The sequence below is a fragment of the Dipodomys spectabilis genome, unplaced genomic scaffold (genome assembly GCF_019054845.1).
Source record: "Dipodomys spectabilis isolate Male_0828 unplaced genomic scaffold, ASM1905484v1 ptg000019l, whole genome shotgun sequence".
In the NCBI taxonomy this organism is placed as follows: Eukaryota; Metazoa; Chordata; class Mammalia; order Rodentia; family Heteromyidae; genus Dipodomys; species Dipodomys spectabilis.
Genome location: NW_024870696.1, coordinates 7,109,954 through 7,135,932, shown reverse-complemented (window position 1 = coordinate 7,135,932; position 25,979 = coordinate 7,109,954). Strand labels below are relative to the sequence as shown.

The 25,979-nt window shown below is 35.2% G+C and overlaps 1 protein-coding gene across 1 annotated transcript; it reads right to left on the bottom strand.

Moving 5' to 3' along the window:
* Positions 1-25,979, bottom strand: Rgs13 (regulator of G protein signaling 13). The gene is made up of 5 exons (XM_042674463.1): positions 25,838-25,979; positions 17,963-18,031; positions 14,803-14,864; positions 2,256-2,422; positions 1-969 (listed from the first exon to the last, which is right to left on the bottom strand). Coding segments are annotated over exons 1-5 (483 nt in total). The 5' UTR covers positions 25,840-25,979; the 3' UTR covers positions 1-786.

Below are 25,979 nucleotides of genomic sequence, written 5' to 3'. Positions count from 1 at the left end.
TATACTAGAATAATCTATTTATTGTTCCTTTGAAGATACATGTAATTATAATTTTAATTTAGACTTACATGTACAAATTACCAAGACCACAATAAACTTATATTAAGAGGAAAGAAAATCACAAGATATTGGACACAAAATTTTCGACTTTCCCATTAGTAGAAGTACAAAGCTCCATTTAAAATTTCACAGATATTTTAAGATCATGAAATCATTGCATTTTTCATCCATACAGTCTATGAGATATAGATAGATAGTTAGATAGGAACATACTACAAACTAAAATATATCTCAAGAACATAAGGTTTCAGTATTGCTTATGATAAAGTTCATTGGTTGTTCTGTGAGAACCAAGTTTGTTTTATTCAAGTACTAAGGTCTTTCTGTTTGTAAAACACATTTACAATAGAGACATAGTTCACAAGCTACAGTTTTAAAGAAGTAATTTGTGAATTTGATGCAAACATTTCATGAATAAGAAGGTAATCATTAGTGTATTATTATAGTAAAGATGTTATAATATTTATATCATGAAGAAAAGTCCTCTCTTTTCTCATTTGTTAATAGAGCTATGTGGTATGCTATAAAGTGTGTTATGTATGTCCTATGAACTCTAAAGTTCATTCCTTTTAGAATCGATTTCTCTTTAGAAACCAGAAATCAATTTATAGCTTGATTTCTGTCATGCCCCTATTTATTTCCCATTTTGTGATTTGTTCTCTTTACTTAGAAAAAACAAAGATGGTTCTGGTAATACATCACCTTCAATTTAAACTTCTGGGATATTCAAGAATTGTTGGACTGAATCGTTTTTAAAAGTTTCTCATACATTTCTGATTTCAGAAACCTGGGATAGGAATCCATTTCCATATGCCTATACACTATTTTTTGAGCCTCTTCAAAACATGATTCAGTAGGTTCCTGAATGTTCCTGGAGATAGTTTCTCTTGTTGAACTGTCGATGTTAATCTGAAAAAGTAAAATTATATGTAAAGCCATATTAAGTAAGCATAGTCAAAGGGAAAGATTTAAATTATGCCCCTTCTTCAGTTTAACAGGGTAGCTTTATTACAGGCATGAGCCATTGGCTCCCAGCAACAATTGCTTTTAATAGGCCCCACTCTTGGATCCTATAGTTTGTTTAATCTCCTAGTATTTTATGGAAGGTGGATATTTACTTTTAAGAAAGTAAAATGTTTACTTCTTATAATTCTTTTTGTATCCTCTGAATAAAGCTACTCAGGAGGTTGAGATCTGAGCATCGCAGTTCAAAGCCAGCCCGGGCAGGAAAAGTCCATGAGACTGTTACCTCCAATAAACCACTAGAAAACCCGAAGTGGCACTGTGGCTCAAATGGTAGAGTGCTAGCCTTGAGCTGAAGAGCTGAGGGACAGCGCTTAGGCCCAGATTTCAAGCCCCACGACCAAAAAAAGAAAAAAAAAAAAAGAAAAAAAGCAATTGTTTTGGAGAATGTAAAAGAATTGTTTGGCACTCTGTAAGTGAGGAAGTTTATAAAATTGAAGTCTCTTTTTAGGTAAAAAGGAAGTTAGTGGTCATTTGAAGTTTTATTTCCTTAATAGCAACAAATGTTGCTTTAACTATGTCCTGAAATGGGAAGACAGTGAGGAGAAGTAGGAAAGGAGAGGGGAGAAGTGGTTATTTGGGTAAACTAAAAATTTCCAGACAAGAGACTTGGGGGAATAAGTAATTAATGCAGGACTCTTTCTGCATAATAGAAGCATTACATTCCACCCTTGAGCCATTCCTCCTGAAAAGTACATTTTACTCCTGAGTCAATACTTTGCTCAAGCAGTTGTAAGTCAGTGGAAGTAAATCAATGTGGATGAATATTTGGTTTGCTAGTTTTTTTTACTGAGGTTGGCAATCACAGACTGACCAGTACCACTGGAGATGGGAATAGTTGTAGCATCTTCTAGCAAGGAAATTTTTTCTAAGGATTGTCTTTTTGTTTTCTTTTTTCTTTTCTGGGAATTATTTAGATCATTTAGTGGATAAAGACCTCAGATGTCACAGCCTAATTTTAAATCCTAATTTACCTCTGAAGAAGTGTGCAATACTGGACTGATTACTTAAAGTCTTGGATTTCTAGATCTTTTCTCCGTGAAACTTAGAACAATACTGAATGTGTGACCTGTGAGAAGGTACTCATATGCCAAAAGCCTGGCATGTGTGGATGCACGGATAGTCATCAGCACCCCCCAAGGGATGTGCCAACCTCGACTACCCATTATTACCTCTCTAGGAGACTGTGGCTGGATATAGATCTTATAAAGCTTCTTGGCCTTAGAAATTCTGCTTGATCGTGAGGCAATTTTCTTATAGGTTTCACATGCCATCCAGAATTTTATATTCTCTTCACTGTGCTCCATTTTTAAATATGCAGCATAGACTACCGGACCATCTAAAATAGTAAAGAAATCATTTTATTTTCATAGATCAACATTATCGTAAACTCTGAGGTATATTCAATGCTTAAATCAGACTTCTGAATAAAAGATTCCAAGTTATGTATCAAGTACTTTATACCGATAGCAACCACAGTGATGTGGATGTATCTGAAACGCCTTTGGCAATGTGGCTAACTGCTGAGGTCATCCCTCTGAGTCACTCGGTGGAAGCTGTTCACCAGTGTAGATGACAGATTGACTGGGATTGCCACAAAGACTCAGAAAATAGGACTTCTGCTGGTCTGGTAGTCTGAATTCTCTCTGGTTATGAATTGACATAGCACACTTAACTCCTCACACCATACCTGTGGATAAGATCAGGTTTTCAAATCTAAATAGGCAAGTCAAGGTTGGAAGGAAAGTATCCAAGCTATGGAAGAGTGATACGCTGTTCCGTTTGTATGTCCTGATGTGTTCTCATTATCCAATAGCAGGAATGCAGATAAAGGTGAAAACAGGAACTTTATGTTCATAATAAATGAGAAATAATGACCAGGCAAAAAAGTAGAATTCAGAACAGATGTTTCTGAATCCAGTACAGAGTAGTGGCAGACATGGCATTACCATTGATTGGCTCAGATGCTAAGAAGTTGTTAAACTGAATTTCTCATGAGAGAAAACAATGACACAGATGGGAGGAGTTTGGGGGATTTTCTGACTGAGATACTATTTCTTTTCAGCTCATACTTGAAGATTTTGTGAGATCTCACAAATCTAACACATTACTCAGAATCTTCAGGATGTTCAAGTATTTCTAAAACTCAAGATGAACACTTTGAGATAAAAAATGTCTTTTATTAATTACAAAGTCTCTTGGTATATCTGAGAGATCCAGTTGCTCAGTGATAAAACAGCAAACTAATTTTCAATTGAGGCTAATAGATACATTTGTGGATTTGGCTTTGACTATCAACTCAACTCTGAGACCCATTAGAGACAATTAACGTAGGTTTATTTTTTAATATAAAAATCTTATATAATTTAATGTATATAGTGTGTTTGTATATTAGAACATACAAGTGTGCAACTGTCACCACAAGCAATGCTTTGAGTATATCCATCAACTCTACAGAGTAAGTTTTAGATTATCAGAGTATTGCTGTGTATCATTAACTTACTTGAATTAAGATAACCAGACCAAATGGAAATGATGAGAAAAGTCATATTTTCCTGGTTTATCACATCAAAGATTGGATCAAGTTCTGTAGGATTAGAAAGCCGAGCTTCTTGACTCCTTGGTTTCTATTGACTGGCAGCAGCAATAGAGGAATAAAGGCAATGATTAAAGGATTTTATGTGTAAGAGAAATAACATAGATAAAGGTAGCTTGCTTCTGAGAAAGAATTAAATATGGGGAAAGCTGGTATCTGCAAAAACTCTGACATCCAGGAAAACACAATCTTAGATCATGACTTCCTATTATCATGTGAGTAAGTATAGCTTTCAGATCATTCAGGAGTAGCTGTGACAGACAAATCACCTGGGACAAGAAAATGGATAAGGCTGGGCTAGAATATGTATAATTCAGCATAGGAAACCATGTAGATTAGATAACACTACCCACTGGAGACATATGCTTTATCTTAGACTTCTTATTTTCAAAAGGAATGATAAAATGTACCTTGCCACACTGTAAGCACAGAAAGCTGAGGGCAGAAAATAGCTGAATGGGTCAGCAAAACCAGATGTAAAACAAAAAGTACTTTCTGGTTTAAAAGATCAAATTGAAAGGCAATTTGTTATATGCTGAAGGTAAAAATAATGATAAAATGAAGAAATTGATATAATTGCTCTTTAGAGGAATTTTGACTGGATATTTTATTTGGAAAAGAAAATGTAAGAGTTGGGGTTAAAAAATGAGCAATCAAACAGAAAGTAATAGATACCTGGTAAAATCCACAGATACCATGGAATGAGATAGCCATAAAGGCTATTTGGATTGGTAAGTGGATTAGTGGATGGGTTAGGAAGGCAATCAGGAAACTAGTGTTAAGATTCTAAATTGTAGCACTGGGATGCCAGTGGCTGTAATCCTAGCTACTCAGAAGGCTGAGATCTGAAGATTACGGTTCAAAGCCAGCCTGGGCAGGAAAAGTCCATGAGACTCTTACCCTAATAAACCACTAGAAAACTGGAAGTGGCGTAGTGGCTCAAGTGCTAGAGTGCTAACCCTTGAGCTGGAGAGCTGAGGGACAGCACCCCAGCTCAGAGTTCAAGCCCCATAACAAAAAAAAAAAAGATTCTAAATTGTAGCATTCTGAATTTATATCTGTGTTTGATGTTTAACCTAATTATATATGAAATTGTTTATAGATGCTGTTTTCAGAACCTGATGGACATCTATTCTTGCTTTCTTTAACTTCTTTCCTGATAGAGGATGAGTGTCTCTATATTGTTGCAAGCTGGACTAATTGTTCATGATTCTATTTTATTATTATTATTATTATTTTCTGGTCATGGGGATTGAACTCTACTCTAGTCCTGGGCTCTGTCCACTTGAGCCCCAGGGCCACTTCTAGGTGTTTCTGTGATTAATTAGCTATAAGAGTCTCATTCCTGCCCAGGAATGAGAGTGAAACTGATGTTCACAAAAACTGATGTATACTTCTTGAACCTGTGTGATGTTTCAGCTATTTGTCTAGCATACAGACTAAAGAGATTTATGTGATTGGAATGTTTACAGAACTCTATATATTCGGCTAATGTTTGTGCATGCTGCAAGTTACCCACACAGGCCATTGAAACTGCACAGGTTTCAGGATTCTTAGTATATAATCAAAATTAAAATTGAATTACTCAGTTTAGAATTTCTATTGACTCATGTAACAAGGGACTAAACAAGTCAAAAAAGTATTTTACAAATCAGGCAATTGAATCAAAGGTGCCCATTCTGAAATTTTAAATGATACTCATTTCTAAGCATGGTGCTCAAAACACTACACTTCTGCTTGAGGAAAAGGAAGGAAGCATGAGCAACAGAGTTGCTCATTTGAGAATATGGAAGGCAAAGCTTTAAGTCATATGTTACGTTTTCCTGTTCCATGAAGAATGAGAATGTTGCCCTTAGTCATATCTAGCTTATGAAGATAGATTCCAGCACCCCTGGTAGAGAAGAAAGACATGACATTTCTTTGCTCTCAGTCAGAGAAGTGCCACATCTATCTCTTGATTCTATTTCTTATGTAGTGGCAGACTTTACACCCTTGCATTAAATTTAAAGGTGAAAAACAGCCATGAGTATACTTTAGAAATGTGTTTAAACCAACTTTAAATTCTTTTTGTTTTCAGTCAGTGCCACAAAAAAAATAACTTCTATTACCATAATGTGTATGAAATTCTGTGTTCTACTAAAATTTTCTGACTTGCCTGCTCAGGTAGTTATCATTTTTAATTTTTCTGCTACTGTTCTTTTGCTGTAGCCTTAGGAAGGTAACTTAAAGTAATGTGTATTGTTATTAATACTAAAAACATCTAATAAAGTAAATAACCACTATTAAAAATTTGTTGTATTTCTTTTTATTCTTTAATCATATATAGTCATGAATCTAGCTATTATTCATGCATCTGTACCAGAGAAGCACATGTTATTTTTAATATAATGTGGGGAGCATTTTTGTATCACAATGGCTCTTTCATACTTAATAATGTATGTTTTACTTTAGATGATGATATAATGCTACAATTAATCTGTATTATTATTTGGTATGCTTTAAACCATCTCTGGATAGTAATAATTCCCAGTGCAATATAATGTTAATATACAGCTGTTATACTATGTTGTCAGGGAATAATGACAAGTAAATAGCCTATAGTATGAACAAATATTTCTATCCATATATTTTTGATCTGCATTTGCTTTATCTCACCTGTATAGAACTGTGGATACAGAGAGCTGCCTGTAAAGTTAACAACACACTGGTATTAAACATTTAGATTTCTCTTTTCTATCATAATTTATCCAACATTGAAGATTTTGGTAAATAAATCCTTGCAACTCTTTGCTCTTAGAACATAATGAGAAGGAATAGTTTCTAGGTTGAAAAAGGAGATGTATCTCTAAAGCTTCTTTGGCCTAGAAATCCAAGGTAATTTTCTGATTCTTTCATGAACCTGGGAAATATTTTTAGTTTGAGGGCCCTCTGTATCTATGTATTTTAATAAAACATATATATATGTATATACACACATATGTATACACACATTGATAGATAGATTAATAAGTGATAGATTTCTTTTAGAAAGATTGCATTATATTTCATTGTCAATAGTGATATCCAGTAATATTGACTCCGTCTTGTTTGTTTATGGGGTAATGCCAGTGATACCTTTTTTCTTGGTTAGGTCAAATGTACTTAATTTATATTTATTCATTTATTTTTATTGTCTTTAAGTGTTTTGATTATAAACATTTCAATTCAACGATTCAGTTTGTGAGTACAATGCACCCCTTCCATCATTCTTCCTCAATTTTGCAAATGTCATCCGTCCCCTCAAGTTACATGGGACTTGTTTTTGTTTATTTTTATTTTTTGCTATATTTGTAGATCATCTACTATAACAAAGTTTCAGTTCATTATCTGGTATTACTTTTGGTCATTTACTAGGGCAGGAATACTCTCAATCCTCAGGCCTCTGTTGTATTCCCCCCACACACATTTTTTATTTTTTCTGGTCCTGAGGCTTGAACTTTGGGTCTGGGTCCTGTCCCTAAGATACTTTTGCTCAAGGCCAGCACTCTACTACTTGGGCCACTGCACCACTAACAGCTTTTTCTGTGATTTAATTGGAGATAAGAGTCTCACAGGGTTTTCTGGCCAGGCTAGGTCTGAACGGTGCTCCTCAGATGTCAGTCTCCTGAGTAGATACGATTACAGGCATGAGCCACCACTGCCTGGCTCCCCTGTTATAGCCTATCAACAAGTTTCCACTACCCAAAAGGAAAAGCCAGGGTCTCCTAGCCATGGTGGCAGGGGTCACTAACGTGGAACTCTCCATCTCTTCCGTCCTTCCCTTGTCACTCTTGGGTCATTCTGAGTGTTGTTTACCACCCATTCTGGAACCACTATTCCAGAGGTGAGACACATCTATGCTTTATCGTTCTCAATTCCTGGAAAAATACCTCTGAATCCCTTTGTACTTTGTACTGGTGGCTAGATAGAACATAGTACTCATGTATTTTAATTATTCTTGCATGTGCCCTCTCTCCCTCCCTGCTTACTGTGTGTATGTGTGTGTATGTATGTATATATATATATATATATATATATAAATAATTATATATATATAATAATTATTGCTTTCCTTCTTATATCCTCCCCCTCACCTGAGAAACATTGAAAATTAGGATTTTAGTACATTTATCTTTATATATTACATTTATCTTTATTTATTACATTTATCTTTATATTATTACATTTATCTTTATATATTACATTTATAATCCAGTACTGGATTAACATTATTTTTATTTGTCTTTTGTATTCTTCATGCTTCTGCTCTTTAAAGAGCTTCTCAATAGGTCTTAAATAGAATAAGCTGTAATCACTCCTTGTCCAAAAAAAGGAGCATAAGATTGCACCTAGCATGCTATTAATTTTGCATTTTCTGAGAGTGAGGTTCTGACTGCAGAGCAATACCTATAAAAGGCTAGGTTTTCTCCTTCCTGCAATGTGAAGAAAAATAAGGAAGATTGAAGAAGAAAAAAGGTGTTGCGTGGAAAAGGCTGAGACACGGCGATGCCCATATAAGGATTGAGGCAGATAACCATGGAAACCACAGTGGTTAACAGGAATTAGAATTAATGATCCTGGAAGAAGCTGCCAGTACAGAAAGAGCAGAAGACAAAGAAAGCTGAAATAATGGCTCAGCATCTGAGATCTGGATTCCCAATACCCATCAGTACCTTCCAATGTCCGTTCCGTGACATATACCAGTTAAAATGTCCCAGAGCTGTGGCAATCACACACTATTCAACTAAGCACTTCTGATGTTGTCTATAGGTAATTATGATAATTCCGAAGTTGAGGGAAATAAATAGTACACTGAAAGATGACTTTGACTAAGATTAAATGATTGATGCAAACTCAGTGATTCAGAACCCTTGCTAGTCCACATGACCTAACAGTATCTGTGCTCTGCATCTGAACTGGATTAACCAAGTAATACACACCAGAAAAATATACATGAGCACACTGACTTTAAATCACACTGCATTTTGACTTTAAATCTACAGTGCCCAACAATCAACTGGCCCTTTCCCAATAGCCTGGCTCTGTAAATCACCAGAAACTGCTTTATCCTTTTGCTCTTTTTGTGATGCCAACGTAGCCTCTCCTAAGCAATCTGCAGTTTGATCTTGCTTTGAACTTCACTGAGAACTTATATAAACAGATGGTGATAGCCTGTCCTCAAATCAGCCAAACTTCCTCCAACTGTACTTAACTTTTCAGTTTCCCTTCTGAGAACAAATTGCCCCTGTTCTTTTTGTACTGAAAACTTCTTTTTCTAGTTTTTTTCCTTCATTACTTTGATTTTTTTTTTTTTTTTGAAGAGCTTTGCTCTTACAATCATCATTACTTTCTCCTAGGCCTTTGTTCTCTGCTCTATCTATCATGGAGAAGATTGCCTCCCTATTGTTTTCCAGAATAACTAAATTCTCATCAATCACATGAGTGAGTTCTCCTTTCTTTTCAGGTTCACAGATCTTGTTATCTTTTTGTCATTTTATTAATAAACATTTTTATTGAGGTGATATGATGGCTTATTATGGTTTTGATTTATATTTCCCTGATAATTAGTAAGGCTAAATATATCTCACATCTTTATTGTTGAGAAGAATCAGTCTAGCATATTTTCCCCGTAAAAATGCAGCATATTATTATTATTATTATTAGCTATTAGTTATTGTTGAGTTATTTAAGTGCCTCATGTATTCCCTTTGTGGATAAATAGTTTGTAAATATTTTCACCCATTCTTTAAGTTGTCTTTTGACTTTGCTATCAAGAAGACTTTTAGTTTGATGTAATCCCATTTTTGACTTCTTGGGTTTAGTACTCAAGCTTTTGTTGTTATATGGAAAAGTCTTTCCAGCAGGGTGCCAGTGACTTATGCCTGTTATCCCCTAGCTACTCAGGAGGTTGATATTGAGGACTGAAGTTCAAGTCCAGCTTGGGTAGAAAAGTCCCTGAGACTTTTTCTTTTAATGTTATAAAGAAAAGCATTTATTGTTTTTTTTTAATAGTGTAAAAATACCGTACAGAGGGGTTACAATTACATGTGCAAAGTAATGAGTACATTTCTTTTTTTTGGGGGGGGAAGGGGTCCGGTCATGGGGCCTGAACTCTGGGCCTGGGCGCTGTCCCTCAGCTCTTCAGCTCAAGGCTAGCGCTCTACTACTTGAGCCATAGCACCAGTTCTGGCTTTTATTTCTGCTTATGTGGTGCTGAGGAATCGAACCCAAGGCCTCATGCATGCAAGGCAAGCGCTCTACCACTGAGCCACCTTCCCAGCCCAGTACATTTCTTATCAAGCATTGTTGCCTCCTCCTTTGTTTCCGCTCCCCCCCCCCCCCCCCCCCCCCCCCCGCCCCTGCAATTAGTCTATTTGAGTGTTGTTGTCCTTATGACTCAACTTTGGTGGGTTACATATCTCTAGTAATTTATCATTTCCTTCTAGGTCTTCTCATTAGATGATATCTAGGTTGCTTAAATAATTTCCATTGACCCTTCCAATTTCTTAATCTTTTTCAATATGGATTTCATTTATTTCTTCTCTCATTCTTTGCCCCCTCGCCCAGTTGATCTGCGATCAGCAAAGTTCTCTTCATTATCATTTTGCCTTGAGATTCTGCTGCAAACACCTCCATGAAATAGCTACTGTTCTTTGATTCTCTCTCCTGTCTGGAAGCTCACCAGGCTTCTAGTCAGATGCACTCTCAGTGGTTGGCTGTTTCTCACCATTCAGATCCTTGCTTCATTTTTCACCTCGTGTCGCTGGTCCTTAGATTGCTCCATTGACTTCTACTCTTGTACCTGACTTTTACGGTCATGCCAGTTGATCTTCAAAGCTTTTACCACTTTCTGGAATTAATTGTTCATGGATTTATTTGCTTGTTAGTCTCTTCCCTCTAGAAGGAACATATAAGCAGAGCACAGTGACCTTGTACATGTCTTTTGTCCAAATGTCTTCAGTCCTTACATGATCTGCGAGACACATGCAAGGACTCGGTGAATCATACATGAGGTAACTGAGGAATGAACCTCTTTTTGTTTGCATGAAACATGATTTACTTGATTTTCAATGAGGAGTGCATTCTCATCTTCAGAGAATCACTTAATTGTAGTATCTAATTTCTGCTTTTATCTAGCATTATAGCTTCATCTGTTATACTTTCCAGTTTAAGAGTCCTTGGATTTTAGTTGACTGTAGGTCTTTGTCATTTAAGTCATTTCTTGTGTCTTTTCAAGTTTCATCATATGTCAGTTAAAATTAGCCACCAGAAATACCATTGAATTTCATTTTTAATTTGTATTAAGTAATGACTAATCCTTTGAGAGCACTTTTGGTGTCAGTGCCAAATCTCAGGTAATTTTATGGGAAGATAAACTTTTCTTGACAACTTGTTAAATCTTGTCATTACTCATATTGATATGGTGGAGGAACGAAGGATGGAAAATAATATTTGACTTGGATTGTGTAAGATGGATAATGAATGATTTTAAGATATAAATGTCACCATGCTTTCTGTGTATAAGCCTTCACTGGTAACTAACTAGCTATTTTAGCTTCTGTAACTTTGTTTCTGCTGTTTTCTGAACAATGTGTGCCATAACCAAACTGAGCCATCACAGCCTTCGGTTCTTTTCCCTCACTCCCTGCCCAATCTGAGGCAACTCCCAGCCCTGGAGGGAAACTGAGGACTTCCTCAGGCAGGAAGTTTAAACTTAAGAACTGATTAGTTGGAAAGCACAAACAGCCTTAGGGCCCTAGGACATATGATTGTACCTCGCCCTCTCCTCCCCTTTCCCCACCCCAGTCAGATAAGGCTTAAAGGCCAAAGTAGGCTGGCACTCACATTTGTTCCCTAGGATCCCAAACTCAAGAATGCACCTGGCATGTCAGTATTTTCTCGCTCAATAACATCTTGCACATTTCTAATCGGGGAAAGTGTGGTCTCACTGCCAGCCGATTTTTGAACCCCACTACATTTTCTGGGGGCTCGTCCAGGATCGACAGTGTGATGGTCTCCCGGGTGAGGTATCCCGTAAGGAGACCCTGGCCTCCCGTGAGGGTCACTGGCCCCACCATGGCCGAGCTGCCTTTTTGCAAGTTTGAAGGCACTTGCCTCCTTGTTCCCAGACTATATTTTTGATCGTGGACTGTGTGGTTTCATTGCCCATGGATTTCTCGGATCCCACTACAATATGTCCATTAAGATGGTATTTTCTCCCCTAAAAGCTTGGATTTTCAGAAATTAATATTCAGATTCTAATATTTGTAGACTGGAACATTTTACAGATTCTTCTACTTAATTTAATATACAGGATTTTTTAAAAACTGCTGTTAGGTTATATGTCAAATCCTGTTGAATTTTATAAAGCAGATTTCTTTATTAAGTGCTATTGCTACTTATCTATACTAGGCTCACTTCCAAAATAGTTGCCTCTCTGTAAAATATTGCCAAATAACCCATTATGTAGCTTTAGTAAAAAAAAATTGTAATATTAATTTTTAAAAATATGTGTTGCTCTTGCTTTTGCAAAGATATTCAAGGTTCTTCTAAAACTTACTTTAATAAACATTTTCTATTTCACAGTTTTGTTCTTTTCTAGACTTTCAGTTGTTTTTGGAAAAAAGAGTATTTTTCCTTTGTGTTTTATGTGTTCCATAGCATATCATTTTTTTGGTATTGTTTTGTTTCAAGCACATTGCCTGAGACTTACTAATATAAGAATTGCCTACCATCTTTACTGACTAAATTTGAGCTAAGGCACATATTATTTAATCAATATCTTTGATGTTTTAAAAAACTTGTTTTTCAACTATGTGTCTTTGGATACTGTCTAAACTTTATCTAGAATACTATTAATTTCTAACAGCATCTCTATTTTCCCATAGTTTTCTTCTCAAATTGTGTTCTACATCTTCCTTCCCACAAAATTCTTGAATTTTTCTCCATCTATTGAGACTCAGACTAATGAATTCCCTTTGAATGTGAATTCTTTGAGATGTGTAATCATAGAGACAGTGTTTTAACCTCTGTAAACACAGCCATTTGTAGATGAATACCTTAGACTAGTGGATGCCCTTTACTAGAATCCTTGATTAATGTTAAAATGTTTGTACATCCAATGTGCATATTCTTAATTTTATCTTTCTTTTTGGTTAATCTATAGAATGATTTGTTATCTACTTTTTAGTGCATTATTTTTAAACATAACTTTAATAATGCAGAATTCTACCATCTATAGCTGGCATTTAAAGAATATTATGATGTCTTTCTTTTAGTATCTCTTATGAGGACCTCTCTTATTTTAAGATACCAGATGTCTAAACTGGTAATTCTGCCTAAGCAAGCTTCTACTTCAGATCCATGCCAAATAAGTAACTCTCTTCTCTTTGTTTATTAGTTCCCCAATATAGGCACAAAACATTATAGAAGATGGCTAAGTATCTTGATCTTTTCTTGCTAATACTAATCTTTCATCTATTCACTCAACATTTATTGCATGCCCAATAGGTACAATGATTTAGTCTGTCAGAGGGATGAAGGTGAGTAAGAGATAATCTACTTAAAAAAAATTACAATCTACTTAGCAAGCTGCTACGGAAAATCCCCATTACACAAACTAGCCAAAGTTAAAAAACAGAATAAGTAATGATGTTAATAAAATAGAACAGAAAGAGGAAAACATTATTCCAAGTGGTTTCATGGAAAAGGTAGAACTTTAAATTTTGCTTTCAAGTATGTGAAGAATATGTAGATGAGAACTCAAATACTGTGAGCCAAGGCCTGTGGCAGGAGAGCTGCAGGGGAAAAAAATGAAAAAAATCTACAATGCAGGAACCAGTGTTTCACATCTGCAATCCTAGCTACTTAAGAAGGTGAGATCTGAGGATTGAGATTTGTTGTTGTTTTGTTTTGTTTTTGTTTTTTTGCTGGTGTGGGGCTTGAACTCTGGGTCTGGGCACTGTCCCTCAGCATTTCAGCTCAAGGCTAATACTCTACCACTTCAGCCACAGCACCACTTCCGATTTTCTGGTGGTTCATTGTAGTTAAAGAGATTCACAACCTTTCCTGCCTGGGCTAGATTTGAAACACTATCCTCAGATCTCAGCCTCCTAAGTAGCTAGGATTACAGGCGAGAGCCACTGGCACCCAGCTTGAGGATTGAGTTTTGAAAGAAGCCTAGGTAGGGAAGTCTGTGGGACTTTAGCCACTTTTGCCCAGCCTGTATCAGGCATTGAACTAGAAGTTTTATATACAACTTCTCCAATGTTGTGCAGACAGATGATACGATTGTTATTTTCCAAATGAAGAGTAAATCTCTTAAATGGAGTTGATTCTAGCATTGTAGTGTATGTGGATTGCAAACTAGTGTGACCAAAATTTCAACTATTTACAGAGAAAGAATTACTAAAGCCATTCTTTATAATTCACACTTGTACTTGCAACTTGAGTTGCAGAACTATGAGGAATAGCTGAAGAGTGAGAAACATAATGTTAAATTACATCAAAGAAAGAATGTGTGGTCACAAATAATCATTGGCCACCCTGTTACAAACATGATGTGAATGTAGACACTTGTATGTAGTCAACACAGACATATATACAGTCCTGTTCCCATTAAACACTGAGCAACTTTAAGGAGATACAGAACATCTTTCAAACTTACTTTTACTTTTGAAAGCACTGAGGGCCAAACATTTTTAACTGTGTTTAAAAAACTAACTTTAGCAGGCTATGGAAAAACAGAGAATTTCAGAGTGTGTTACTATTTCAGCAAGATTCCCAAAGATATATATATATATATACATATATATATATATATATATATATACATATATATATACATATATATATGTATATATATATATATATATACTTGTGAAGAATAAATACTCACATACTCACAGTGACAAATCTTGGTTTAATTAACACCATAAAAAATAACTGTGGTTGGCACGACATACTATTTTCAGATTTTCTTTTTTTAACTATGCCAGTTGCCATTTAGAAAGCAGAGAGAAGAGAACAACTTTCTCCCCAACCAACTTCCACCCTAAAAATAAAGTGAGCTAGTCATTCACTGATAAAATATTCATAATACTCACATTTTGTTGCCATCAAATTTTCAAAAGATTGGGCCCATTCTGATACTTCTTCCAAAGTGAGGCTTTGAAAAGGAACAAAAAGCACTGATTGGGATAAAATATTCCCAAGGTTTGGCTGGACTAAATATTATTATGTTCCTTTGAAAACAACTCCAAAGTATAATCATAGTAAGCTTTCTTTATTTGATGATTTAGCATATATGATTTTGACCAAGTGAAGTTAAAATTGATAGACTAATAAAAATAAAATACACTTCAAACACAAAAATTTAAATTCCTATGCATGCATTATGCAGATCCTTAGATATAAGGAAGTTCTCATTCCTACATTACATGTCTAAATGGTGTTATTGTATGTTTCATTTGTAGGATCTGATGGGCATTTTCCCTGCTCTTAATTTTGTGAAAATCTATCATCTAAAAAGCACATGGTGCCCTCAAAGCAAGTTACATTTGCTCTGAACTGTATAAACAAAGTTATTTTCTGTTTAGAAATCATCTGAAAGCTGCTTGCCTTTTTTCATTTTTGTTTTATTGGTGAGCTTCATGAGGTGAGCTAACAGGGGACTGTGTATTCTCACATGCAAGTAATTTTATTCTCTCTTTTAAAATATTTCATGTTTTCCCTGTTTAAGGTGCATTCTTAATTTTCCTGCTTTCAAAAACTAAATAATACTCAAATAGGACTGCAAATCCAAGCAAGATTTATCCACTAGATGGACTGCTAGTGTCATCCCAAAAGTTTGTCTACAGATATAGTTATCAGCATTAGGTGATTAACACAATGTAAGAAGATAGGCTAAGGAGATTAAGAAAAAAAATAATCCAGACCATAGTAAGATATGAGTAGTCCTTGGAAGTTCAACCTCAGATGGATCCCAGCAGTCTAGGTTGTACTGTTTGATCAATAAGAGGCTTAACAGTGAGCTGTATTAAAACAGTTTTCAAAGTATTTTCCCATGAGAGTATCTGATGTTCTTTCCTCTTATTAAGATCATTAGAAAGAATAACCTGGAATAACCTTTCGACCTACTGAAACAGAAAGAGCTAAGAATAATTATTGCTCATGCATCTGTTCTACTCACTCCTGTTCTACGGGAAACAATAAAAAAATCTACAAATTGCTGGGAATCTTAAAATTAGTTGTTGGAAATTGTTGGTAAGAGAATTCCTGGGCTTCTTAGCTTCATGACATTTATGGAGATAGATCATGGTTAATTATGTTTACAGGTATAATTGTGAAATGGAATTTGGTTTTATTTGAACTTAATTTTAGCTTTTAATTTACTTTTGACTTCACAAGTTTCCTGGTTGCCTACAATTATCCAGATGCTCTGCTAAGAATTATCTTAAGTACCTTGGTTCCTTCCCCACCTGATTTTCCTCATACAAGTTCTCGTATAACATGTCCCCTTATTTCTTCCTGGCAAGTAAACAGTGAGCAGCATTTTCAAATATCATCACGTTGTGAACAGAGAGATGTAGAGTGCTAAAGTCTAAAAGTCTTAGTTTCTAATCCCAGTGCTGTACTTAAGAGTTTCTAATCATATTACATCTCATTATTTACAAAATTGAGAAAACTGTGTCAATGTCACAGAGTTATCAAGAACGTTCAATTTGGTTGTGGATGCAGAGAATTGATCAATTAGTCTTCGATAAAGATGCCCCCTATCCCTTTCTCATAGTGTGTCTGTGAAGTAGGTGGAAGACGTGCAAGTTATGATGCTGATACTCCGTGGATCATTGGAAGAAAAATAAGTCAATCTCAGTTCTCTTGCTGTGTCTTTTTGTGATGTGCCTTTGTACTCAGCAGCCTCACCCAATCATGTAACATGCACAGCTCTTGGTCTATCTCCTCTGCCTACTACTACTGCTTATCTATGTCTACCACCTACTAGTTTGCAGACATTTTTGGATATTTAACCTGAAGCACATAGGACAGGAGCTGTAAACATAAAGATTATATGGCTAGAACTACAATTTGCACTTGGACTCAGTTAAAAACTCATTGTTAAATGAATAGGGATCTTTAACCTGAGAAATTTTCAAGATAATACATCTGAATAATACATCTCTAGCATTTTACTTTCCATTTGAACATAATCACTCTTCTTCTTATTGCTGTAATTTTTTATTTATTTATGTATGTATGTATACATTTATTATGTATGTATGTATTCATTTATTTATTTGTTGTTCATGGGGCTTGAACTCTGGGCCTGAGTACTGTCCCTCAGTTCTTCAGCTCAAGTCGAGCAGCAGTACCACTTCTAGCTTTCTGGTTGTTAACTGGACATAAGAGTCTCATGGATTTTCCTGCCTGGGCTGGCTTTGAACCATGATCCTCAGATCTCAGCCTCCTGAGTAGCTAGGATTACAGGCATGAGCCACCAGTGCCTGGCTGTATTTTTTTAAGCATGTTAAAACTTACCCAGCACTCCCCAGGTTAAGGAAAGAGTTTGAGAAGAACCTGGTCTACATAGTCAAATCCTGTTATAAACAAATAAGCTCCAAACACCTTAGATGAGATTGGAAACTTATTAGGATCTTATTGTTCTTTCAGACTTATAGCCTTCCTTTAAAAATACTGGAGTTTCTTACATGAAGGGATTGAATTGTGAAAACATTTTTGGATGAAAAGAATATTAGTAATATTGATAGATTTTTAAAAATTAAGTTGCTGGACACATGGTGGTTTATACCTCTAACTCCAACTACTGTAAAGGCTAAGATTAGAGGACTGAGGTTTGAAACTAGCCTGGGAAGAATAGATTGTGAGATGATTATTCCAATTTAAAAAGCCAGAAATGGAGGCATGTCTAATGTGGTAGGGCACTAGCTATGAATGTAGGACCTAACCAAGACAAGAGGCCTTGATTTCAATTTCAGTATGGCACATTTTCAAACACACCTCACACACACAGACACACAGACACACACAACAAATTGGCTTGGCTTGATGAATTCTGGTGTAACAAAAAAATAAAGAAAGCCGGATGTTAGTATCATATATGATTGATCTTTTGGTGGAATTACTCACATGTAAACACATTTTATTTTCTACTTAAAATCTATTAAGATTGTAATTACATAAATGTATGCTTATTCATTTTGTTACTAAAATACTTTAAAATGGTAACAGAATTTCAAAGCTACTTACTTCGAAGGAAGTCTGTTAGGTTCATCTCTGCACATCTTGCAAATCCAGCAATTACGCCTGCTCATTTTCCTAAAGCAATATAATACATATGTGTATAATTTAGTCATGAAGATATTTGAATGTTAGTCAATTGTTAAATAATATATGAAATTAAGGATTACAATAAAATAAGGATGAATTCTTGAATTTGGTTCAATGCACTTACAGTGAGCATAAGAAAAACAGGGGAAAAATATGACCCATCTCTCATTTATTGTCTATAAGAATTTGGGTGCTTAGATGTCTAAGGAAATTTATAATTCGTTTATCTGATTTCTCATAAAATGGGGTTCTAAAATATAGAACTCTCGAAATTATCTTTTTATAGTTCAGTGACAATGAATTCGACTCGTAAGTCTTCCTTTTTTGGAGAGTTCTTATTTTTAGAAGCTTTCTCAGTACATAAACAAAAAAAACTGCCTCTTGTAATTAGCTGAATAGAATAGTATAAATGGCTAAAGAAAAAAAAGTTCACAATGTATTCTGTGATTGATGTTGTTTAATAAAGTTTTATCCATTTTGGGAATAGTAACTTTTATTTTAAAATTCAGGTGTAGTTTACTCATCTCTAGTACATTTATATAGCAATATATGTCTCAGGGAATTTTTGACTGTGAAAAAACGTAAAACTTTTGCTAGCAATAAGTAATTTCATACTTAATAGTGAGGGCTAGAAATTGTTTGTTAAGCTTAAAGATAGTCACAGAGTGAATTATTGACAAAAAGAGCAGTGAGTTTTTATGTGTCATTATTGGTTCATTGAAAACAAGTACTGAATACTTGAATGCCAAAGTCTGGCTGCTAGAGAGTGAGCTTTTTCTCCTCTTCTTGTCCTTACTGACGTGTAATTAGACTACAGAAGAAACCTTGACCCAGGAAGTTCAAGGGCCATGAGTGAACACAGGAAAGCCTAGCCACTTCGCTTTTAAATGAAGGTAAAGTGTCCAGAGCTAGAACCAATCGGATGTGCAGAGTGAAAGAGCATGTGCTGAGTCAAAGAGGAGGCTACGTGGTTAAAAGTTAAGAGATAATAGACCTTTCCCTATTTGAAGAAAGGAAACAAATTACCACATGCATTTAGAGCATGGGAGGGGCTGAGCTGAGAGGAAAGGCTAGAGACAAGACAGGATCAATAATTGTGCCAATTATGACCATAGACACAAGAAAGTGATGGGAGATGAGGTTGCAAGGATAGACTGACGTTAAGCATATGCATTCATAAATGATGTGGGTCTCACATTAAGGACTTATAAAATCACTGAAGGGTTTAAAATATAGAATTGTCATGCTAATATTTGAAATTGGCTTTGTGACTAGAGGAGATTATAGGGTAGCAAGAGGGGAATCTTGAAGATTACTTTGAGGGAATTGCAGGTCTCTGTGTCAGGGATGAGGAGGAAGAAGAAATAGAGGAATGGGGGAGGAGATAAATAGATTTTATACATTTTAGAGGAAGCATGGTTAGACTTCATTAGTAGATTGGATATAGAAGACAAGAGGAAGGCTAGGATCAGTGGCTCAGCTTGTAACATCACCTACCTGGAAGACAGAGACAGAGAGGATAGCAGTTCAAGACCAAGCTAGGCAAAAACTGAGTGAGACCATATCTTAATAACAAAGCTGTTAATAAATGGTGTGTGAGTGTTTTCCCAGATATGTGGAATGTATAGGTGGGATGATTGAAGTACCAGCCTGGCCTGGGTAAAAAGCAAGAGACTATCTGAAAAATAATCTAAAACAAAATGGGTTGAAGGTATGGCTCAAATAGTAGAGGTTTTTCTTGCTTGTGCAAGGCCTTAAGTTCAAACTCCAATATTGTCAAATGAACAAGCAACAAAGCTGAGAGGGGTAAAATGAATGAGAAAACAATGAGAACTTGTTGGTACATTGGTAATAGATTGTGAGGGGAAGAAAAGGAACAAGTTGGGGCATATATTAACAGATGCATAGGAGGAACTAAAACCAAAACAAAATATGAGACGTGAGGAAAGAGGGTAATGTAAGAGAAGACAGCCCAAAAAATTGATTAGCATACAAATGCACATTTTAGAGAAAGACTATGAAAAAGAAGCTTGAAGGAGAAAAATCAGAATAATGTGTTCTCAGAGAATGTAATAATGTGCTTATTGAAAAGGAATGATTGGCCAATGGAAGTGTTCAAAAGAACAGAATAAGAGAACAAAGACCTAAAAGAAACTATTAGCATGAATGTCTGCAGTGAAAGTAATTTCAGGGTAGTAGATAGAGGAAAAAACTATGGAAGGAAACAAGTGGAGACAAAATCCAGGCCATTTAGAGCTAATTGCAATTCCTATGTCATCTTTCCCACCAACTTCCTATTTCCCTTCCATTCTTTCTCCTCTCTCTCTTTCTATTATTCTTCTTGTCTTTTGTTGAAATTGTTGACAGACTGGAGGAGTAGGGACAAAGAAGGAGGACTATTGTTTGATCAGTCTGAATTTCTGTAGATGATTATTTTTTTTTCTGAAAAATCTGCAATGCGAATGAAGATGGCAAATGTTAGCCATGCACTGAGTTAACAACCATAGGAAAAAGAAGAAATATCAACAGGATTTTAGGCTGCAAGAAAGAAGGAGGGGAGACTGACAAGTGATGAGGTGACAGTCCAAAAAGACAGTTCTCATTAACTGGAAATAAATGAAGAAAGGTTAAGTGCTAATTCAAGTATGTTAGGAGGTTTGGAGCAAACAAAACAAAGCAAATGGAAACTAAACTTATGGGAGTTATGTTCTGACAGATATGCAAGAAATAATCATTATAAAGCTAAGTACATTTACAGGGAAGAATAAAATGAAAGGAGATTTATGACTTTTGATAGGTTCAAGGTAGTTTAAGCAGAAAACAATTTATTATAGGGAAATGTCTATGTAGCTAGATTTTAGATTATCTTAAATGCAAGATTAAGATGGTGGACACTAGGTTGTTGATAATGGTAATACACTGATGTCTTTAAATGATGAAAATAAAGATAAATCTGACTGAAAATAATTAACATTAAAATAATTGAGCCTGAGAAAACTGTATGTTGACTGGCTGTTCATAATGAGTTGTATATAATTTGGACTGATTTACTAATATAGAGTAGCATAGTTTAATTTTCAAGATTTCTCATCTTTGTGATAATTTACAGAATGTTCTTAGCCAATAGCTATTGATTACTGTCTAAGTGGGAAGACTGTTTTGTATCTGTAATTAATTATCCCTGTCTTCTGGTAGGACTAGGTTTCTGCTATATCCCATTCATTTATCAATGGACTGTGTATGCCATTGTCTCTTCACTTGATCTACTAGAATCCCAGGCATACATTTTCATCTTTCTGTTATTGCTGATCCTTGTGTCTCAAATAGATAACTGTGTATAGGTTATCATGTTCATTTTTACATTCATGGAATTGTTTGGTTAACATGTTCTTCCTAAGTTTTATGCCATCTTAGCATGCAACACTCACTGAACTAAAAAGCAGAAGTACAATAAAGGTACTTTTTGGATTCACTTCAGCAGAAGGGCATCTGAATGCTCATAAGAGGAGCGAGAGTACATTCAAATAGATCTTGTCTCTGAAAGCAGACAGACACATGCACTGAACTTAGCCTCTCATATGCTCTCAAATTCTTTATTGCCTTTTCTCTATAATGGAACAAGAAATACAATATTGAAATAAAGCCTTTCCATTCCAGTCTATCCGATCTTTCTTTAGCATTTTATGCTCTGTCACTCAGGAAGTATTTATGTTAAGCTCTTTTGTTGTTTGCACAGGAAATGTATATTCTGTCAGATTACATTTCTTCCTCATCTAAATTTCAAATAACATTTCTAGTTTTCTTTATTAATTTTATTCATCCTTTAAGTGTGAATAAACTCTCTGGAATCCTTCTCTTCATTTTATTGCCCTCATGTTTCTATTATTCATAATATTTAGTAGCTGATATGGATTTAGAGATAGGTAAATCTGTTAGAGGTTCACACTATGTGTCATTCTGAGAGCTTAAATCTACCAGATAGGTTTTGTTTCTCCAGAAGTGTTCTGATATACCTCTGTCTTATTATTGGAAGGAATGAGAGGACTATCCAAGTAAATTGCCCCATAGGGAACAATTATGTAATTGTCCCCTCTTGCAGAGATGCCTGATGGAAAATGAGGGAGGAAGCTGAGAACCATGTAGACAATGCTTGTCAACTATGGGATACAAATCAGAGCTCTCTGTATCTGGTGGAAATAATGTTCCCAAACTCTAGCAAAAGGTCTGCAGAGACCAGTATTAGCCCTGTGCTGACTTATATGACTAATTCATAGGGACATTACCTGGTCCAAGCCATTCATTACTTGGACAACACTAGAAAAAGAGTGGGAAAAAAACTTTAAGTACATACATAGACACATATAGATATAATTAATGTTATTCTTATGTCTAACCTACTATGCCTACCAAATGAGAAAATATCGTGCTCAAATGTCACGTAGCAATAATACATGATTATTTTTAATATGTATTATAGGTCAAACATTCAGAACATTAGATTATGGAACACAAATAGAATATAATGTCATAAAAGCAGCATGAATTAGAATTTAGAAAACATTTAGTAAAATAATAAAACAAAGGGACCATGAATATTGTGCTTTATGAAGTTCTCTGGTTTTCCATTGGCTTAAGAAATAGAATTCATTGGTTGTTATCATGGTGACAAGATTTCTGCTCCCTGGCACTGCCGACCACCTGGTACCCTGCTCTTTTCCACTATGATTTCTGCAACTCAGTGTTTAGTCACATGCCTGGGCTTCTTTCCTTTCTGCTGATCACTGCTAGATTCACAGTCACCATGCAACACTGCTTTGGAATGTCACAGAAACAATCCTCCCCATGCCTTCTGCTCTGAAACAGCGAGGTAAACTCATCAATATTTAATCCAGGAACAAGTGAAAAGCTCAGACTGGCCACTTGATTTTTATTCTTCCATCCAAAAAACCTGATAAAACTTACAGGATAAAAATGGGCATGTAAGACTTAAATATAAAGGAAATCATAGATTAAATAAAGGGGACAAAGTGAACAAAAATATTTCAATAATTTTGGAAGATAGAAAGCAGATGGAAGAGAAGTAATTAAAATTTCCATGCCTCTAAAATGAGAAGAGAAAAGGCAGCCTTTGGAATTTCATCTGACTAAATGAAGAACATATAATTCAGTCTGAGGACAAAGAAGTTCCCAAATATCTATTTCCAAAATAACTTTTTCTTTAAAAAACTGTCTGCAATCTTGCATTCAATAGCATATGTCATTAAGAAATTTCTATCTATAGTTATCCCAAAATATGAAGGGTAGTATGAAGTGTACTCACATTTATAACTGAGAAGTTGAGAAGTGTGTGTGTGTGTGTGTGTGTGTGTGTGTGTGTGTGTGTTACTGGAAACTTGAAGTCAGGGCTTTCAGGCCTCTCTCAGCTCTACCATTCGAGCCAGACCTTCACTTCTGTGTTCTTCCTGGTTCATTGACAGTGAGAGAGAGCCTCTCAGATCTATCTGCCAAGGCCTCGTTCAGTCCCAAAGCTTCAGATACCATCCTTCTAAGTAGTATGACAAACATCAGCTACCAGCACCTCTCTATAATGGAACATTTTAAACAAATACATGTGTTGATTGCAAAAAAGGGTAACCTCTAAATTTGAAAAAGGGTAATTTTTTAGGATAAGGATTCCACCAGCACATGCTTTAGATAAACTTGTTTAAATAGATCAAAAAGCAAAACAAATGGGGCAAAGTCATTCTCTCTGATGGAGGGAGGCATAGAATTCCATTGTGTATATATACCACATTTTCTTGATCCATTCATTTATTAATATATAAAAAAGAATAAAAATAGTTCCCCTAAAAACAAAACAGAACAAAACAAAACAAAAAAAAAGAAAACATGTTTTAGCCAGTGGCTCACACCTATAATTCTAGCTCAGGAGACTGAGATCTGAGAATTGCAGTTAAAGACCAGGCAAGAAACTCTATGGAACACTTATCTCCAATTAACTACCATGAAAGCTAGAAGTAAAAATGTGGCTCAAGTCTTAGAGTGCTAGCTTTGGGCAATAATACTCAGGGACAGTGCTCAAACTCTGAGTTCATGTCCTAGGACCAGTGAGTGCATACATAAGCACATGCTTATGCTCTCTCTCCCCCCCCCATACACACACACACACACACACACACACACACACACACAAAACAAAACAAACAAGCAAACAAACAAACAAAAAAAACCAGCCAGGCGCCAGTGGCTTACACCCGTAATCCTAGCAGTTTAGGAGGCTGAGATCTGAAGATTGCAGTTCAAAGCCATCCCAGGCAAGAAAGTCCATGAGAGTCTTATCTCTAATAAACTATCAAAAAACTAGCAGTGGCTCTGTGGCTCAAGCCTTGATCACTAGCCTTGAGCTGAAGAGCTCAGGGACAGCGCCCATGCCCAGAGTTCAAGCCCCACAACCAACCAACAAAACAAAAACAACCCAGCAAAAATATGTTTAATTGGATATAGCCAGCTGAGGAAAATGTTAGTTACACTATAACCTTCAAATCAGACTAAAAGTGAAAATAAAAATTAACTCCAGTGTGTCATAGAACTTGAACTCACTTTTGGCAAAAAGATAGCTTCTAGTTTATAATTACCTAAACTGACAAACATAGAACTGACATATATTTTGGTTAAATTCACCATCCTTCACATCAAGTATAACCATCCTTTTTCTTATGTTGGTGGTAACTTTCCATTAGCTTCAAAATAAAATCAGAGTAAAACTGAAAGAACACTAAAAAGATTAATTTAAGTTTCTTATAGAGAGCATATTTGGCAAGGATTTCTATAAATTCCCTACCTTATGACTTAAGTGAACGATTTCCTATCTTAATGATGGATGATAAGTGATTTTTCATTTATTAACCTCCTACCTAAAATGATGTTAAGTTTAAGAATAATTATATAAGTAGTTACACAACCATATATTTAATTTGTACTTTTCAATTGTTTGTTATTTGAATATCTGGTGCTTATATCAACATTATGCATCACAGCATCTTTACCAGAAAATAAAATTTAAAGATATGATGTATCAGCTTATTATTGTATTTGATTTTCAGCACCTTCTTGGTAAAACTGTTTGTACTTTCAAAACCTGAGTGAATTCTGAATGTTTTTATTTCCATTATGGTTTTATCTGTAATGTTTTTAATCTAATAATTATTTGATATAAATGTTATATTGTTTTGATAGAATCTTATAACGATAGAAATATATTAGTGATAAAATTAGTTGAATATTTTATGGTATAAATAGACTAACCTTTCAGTATTTAAATACAATATTAAACTGAATAAATGTATTGCTTTAAAACAATCCTTTTGACAACTTTAATTAATTTTAACAACCCAACATTTAGTATATTCTTTATCAGATTGTATAAAATTCAGAAAAATTTCAAGCAGTTTACATCTTAACAAGTTTCTGTATGCCACAATTCACAATATTCTTGTCCTTTAACAAGGTATTTTGATAATCATCCTTAAGCACAAGAGGAAGGAATGAAAAAAATCAAATCTGTCCTTTAGGGTCCAAATTAGAAATTTTATTTATATATAAATGTGTCAGTTTTAAGTATAGAAAGCCACAGATGGGCCAAGGAATATGCATTTTCAATTTTGTTGGTTTTATTCTCATGTCAAATTCCTTGCTAACTCTTTAAAAGTGCTGCTCTTGAAATCGATATCCACAAGTCATTTCTAACAACCTAACCTTCTTGCATATAGCCATCTTAGAGAATCTTACACTTACATGTAAATCCCACGAAGCAGTCCACCATGCTGTTTTATTTCCTTTCTGTTACGATCCTTTTGAAGTCTTCTGAAATTTCATGAGACACCCAGCATTTTATTTTTCCTGGCAAAAAAAGACTTTACTGTCTCTATAATTACCT